The 2,365-nt window shown below is 61.4% G+C and overlaps 1 protein-coding gene across 3 annotated transcripts in view; it reads left to right on the top strand.

Annotated features, from left to right (window-relative positions):
* LRRC8A (leucine-rich repeat containing 8 family member A) overlaps positions 1-2,365 on the top strand; it is a 27,527-nt gene that overhangs the window by 21,491 nt on the left and 3,671 nt on the right. For all 3 annotated transcript variants that reach the window (XM_015567030.1, XM_006768495.2, XM_015567029.1), the window contains one exon: positions 2,070-2,350. In XM_015567030.1, coding sequence (XP_015422516.1) covers positions 2,070-2,345 — 276 coding nt within the window. In that variant the 3' untranslated portion in view covers positions 2,346-2,350. The remainder of the gene's footprint in view (positions 1-2,069; positions 2,351-2,365) is intronic.

Raw genomic sequence — 2,365 nt, 5'->3', positions numbered from 1 at the left:
ATATGGGCACGACATTTTAAATCTAACAACTGAGAGACATTTTTGTCGGACTGGACAGTATCAGCTGTGGTTTAATGAGGCCACACAGACGCTGCCCCTGTCAAAGGCTTCTGAGGGCTCATGTAGGAAGCACACGTTTGCACTGTCCGCTCTGCACATAGGCCGTGGTGGCTGCTCAGGGGGCAGGAAAGTTCTTTTCAAAGTCAAGTAGACTGGAGGCCACTTCAGTGCTGGTGGGGGAGCCACAGAGGTCCCTGAGGAGGTGGGACAGAGCAGGACGAACAGCACCTCAGGAAGAAGGGCAGGTGCAGAGGACAGGGGGCCGTGCAGGCGTGGAGCCACTGCAGCCCCTTCTCGTGTCTCTGGAGAGAGCTCCTGGCCGGGGCAGGGAGTGATCTGTCCCTCACCGCCGGAGCCATTCCCGGGCTCTGACCACTGGCTGTGCCATCAGAGGGTGCCGCTGTCGGGGGAGTGGGGTGTCCGGGAAGCTCTGGCCCCTCAGTACTGCTGGAGCCCGTGTCCGGTCTGTCCTCTCGCCTTCATGTCCCTGAACTGTCCCATCCCTGACCATTGGGCACAGCGGTAGCTATTTTGGAAGCCCAGGCCAGGAGTCTCCTTTAAAATGGCCAGTGTCACTCCTAGCATGGTCTCTGCCCAGCCCCGGCCACACTGTTTTCCTGCTGGAAGGACAAGGTCCTCACCGGGAATGAGTGTCCTCTCCCAAGGATGGCGGGGAGAGCAAGAGCCTGTGAGGTGGAGTCCAGGTCCGTCAGAGGCCCCAGCTCAGCCGACCCAGCCGAGAGGCGCTGTGAGTTCAGCCTCTCGTTGTCCAGCTGGGGACACCGAGGCCCAGGAGGGGAAGGCTTTGCCGGGGGCTCTGAGTCAGCGGAAGCAAGGCTCCCCCTTCCTGGCTCAGCACGGTGCACTTCACTTCCCCAGCCTTGGCCGCCTCGCAGGACAATGGGGACAGGGGCAGAGCAACCTCAGAGCCGGGAGGATTCCTCCTGTGCCCTGCCTCTGAAGTGGGTCATTTTAGGACAGACGGGCTCCGTAAGAACTCATGTTGCTCGCTGACACTCGGGGAGGGGCAGGGAGAGGCTGGTCTTCCCTGTGTGCCCGCAGACAGCGCGTCCCACTCGGGCCTGTGTTTGCTCCTTGTTCCACCAGCAGTGCAGACACTTAGCAGGGTGTGTGCTGTTGAACCAGATTCAACTGTTGACTCCACCTGCCAGGTGTGAACCGCTGGGCAAGTTAGCTTCTCTGGGGCCTCAGTTACCCCATCTGTAAATCGGGACAGTGTTCACAGAATATCTATAGGTCCGCTCTAGGGTTAAGAGAGTTAAACCTGACTGAGTAGTAAGCCAGTGAGTGTGGCCCATTCTGCTTTTGCAGAATCAGAAAGAGGGGAGTCTGACTTGCCACTGGGCTCCGTGCGCTCGTGAACAGCCTGTGACTTGACAGGAGAAAACGGAGGCCCCAGGAAGGGGGAGTGACACGGCTGGGATTCTCACGCCTATTGGCGAGCTCTCCCAGTTCTCAGCCACATGGAAGGGTGTGGAATCTTCTCGGCGTGCTGCTCTGCTCTCATAGATTGTTCTTAACCAGACAGGACCGACACGCCTGGCTCCTGGTGAGCCCTGGGTGGTGGAGGAGGGGGTGTTGAGAGTAGCTGGCTAGCGGGATATGCTTCTTAGGGTGCCAGGTGCTGGAGACAGCGGGGAACAAGGTGGACCCAGTCCTGCCCTCTCAGAGCTCAGAGTCCTGGGGTGACAGGTGATGAAGCAGTTTCACCATGGGGAGAGCAGTACTGCGGGGGCCCGTGGTGCCAGAGATGACTCGGGAGGGCACGGGAGGCTCCTGGAGGATGTGACCGCCGAGCTGAGACCTTCAGTGCAGGTGGAAGTGAGTCAGAGTTTGGCCCAGATCGTGCTGGTGCTGGGGCCCCAAGGAGCTGGACGGGCCTCAGAGAAGGTGCCGGTCCCCAGGGGAGGGGGAGGGAGGGAAGCCTTGGACCCAGAGGCCCTCAGGTCTGAGCGGTGCCCACCTCACCTTCCCCCCTTTCCCTCTAGATCGAGGCGCTGCCCCCGGAGCTCTTCCAGTGCCGGAAGCTGCGGGCCCTGCACCTGGGCAACAACGTGCTGCAGTCGCTGCCCTCGCGGGTGGGCGAGCTGACCAACCTGACCCAGATCGAGCTGCGGGGCAACCGGCTGGAGTGCCTGCCCGTGGAGCTGGGCGAGTGCCCGCTGCTCAAGCGCAGTGGCCTGGTGGTGGAGGAGGACCTGTTCAACACGTTGCCGCCCGAGGTGAAGGAGCGGCTGTGGAGGGCCGACAAGGAGCAGGCCTGACCGAGGCGGACACCGAGCGC

The sequence above is a fragment of the Myotis davidii genome, unplaced genomic scaffold, assembly GCF_000327345.1.
Source record: "Myotis davidii unplaced genomic scaffold, ASM32734v1 scaffold142, whole genome shotgun sequence".
Lineage (NCBI taxonomy): Eukaryota > Metazoa > Chordata > Mammalia > Chiroptera > Vespertilionidae > Myotis > Myotis davidii.
This window is presented reverse-complemented; position numbering and strand designations above follow the sequence as displayed.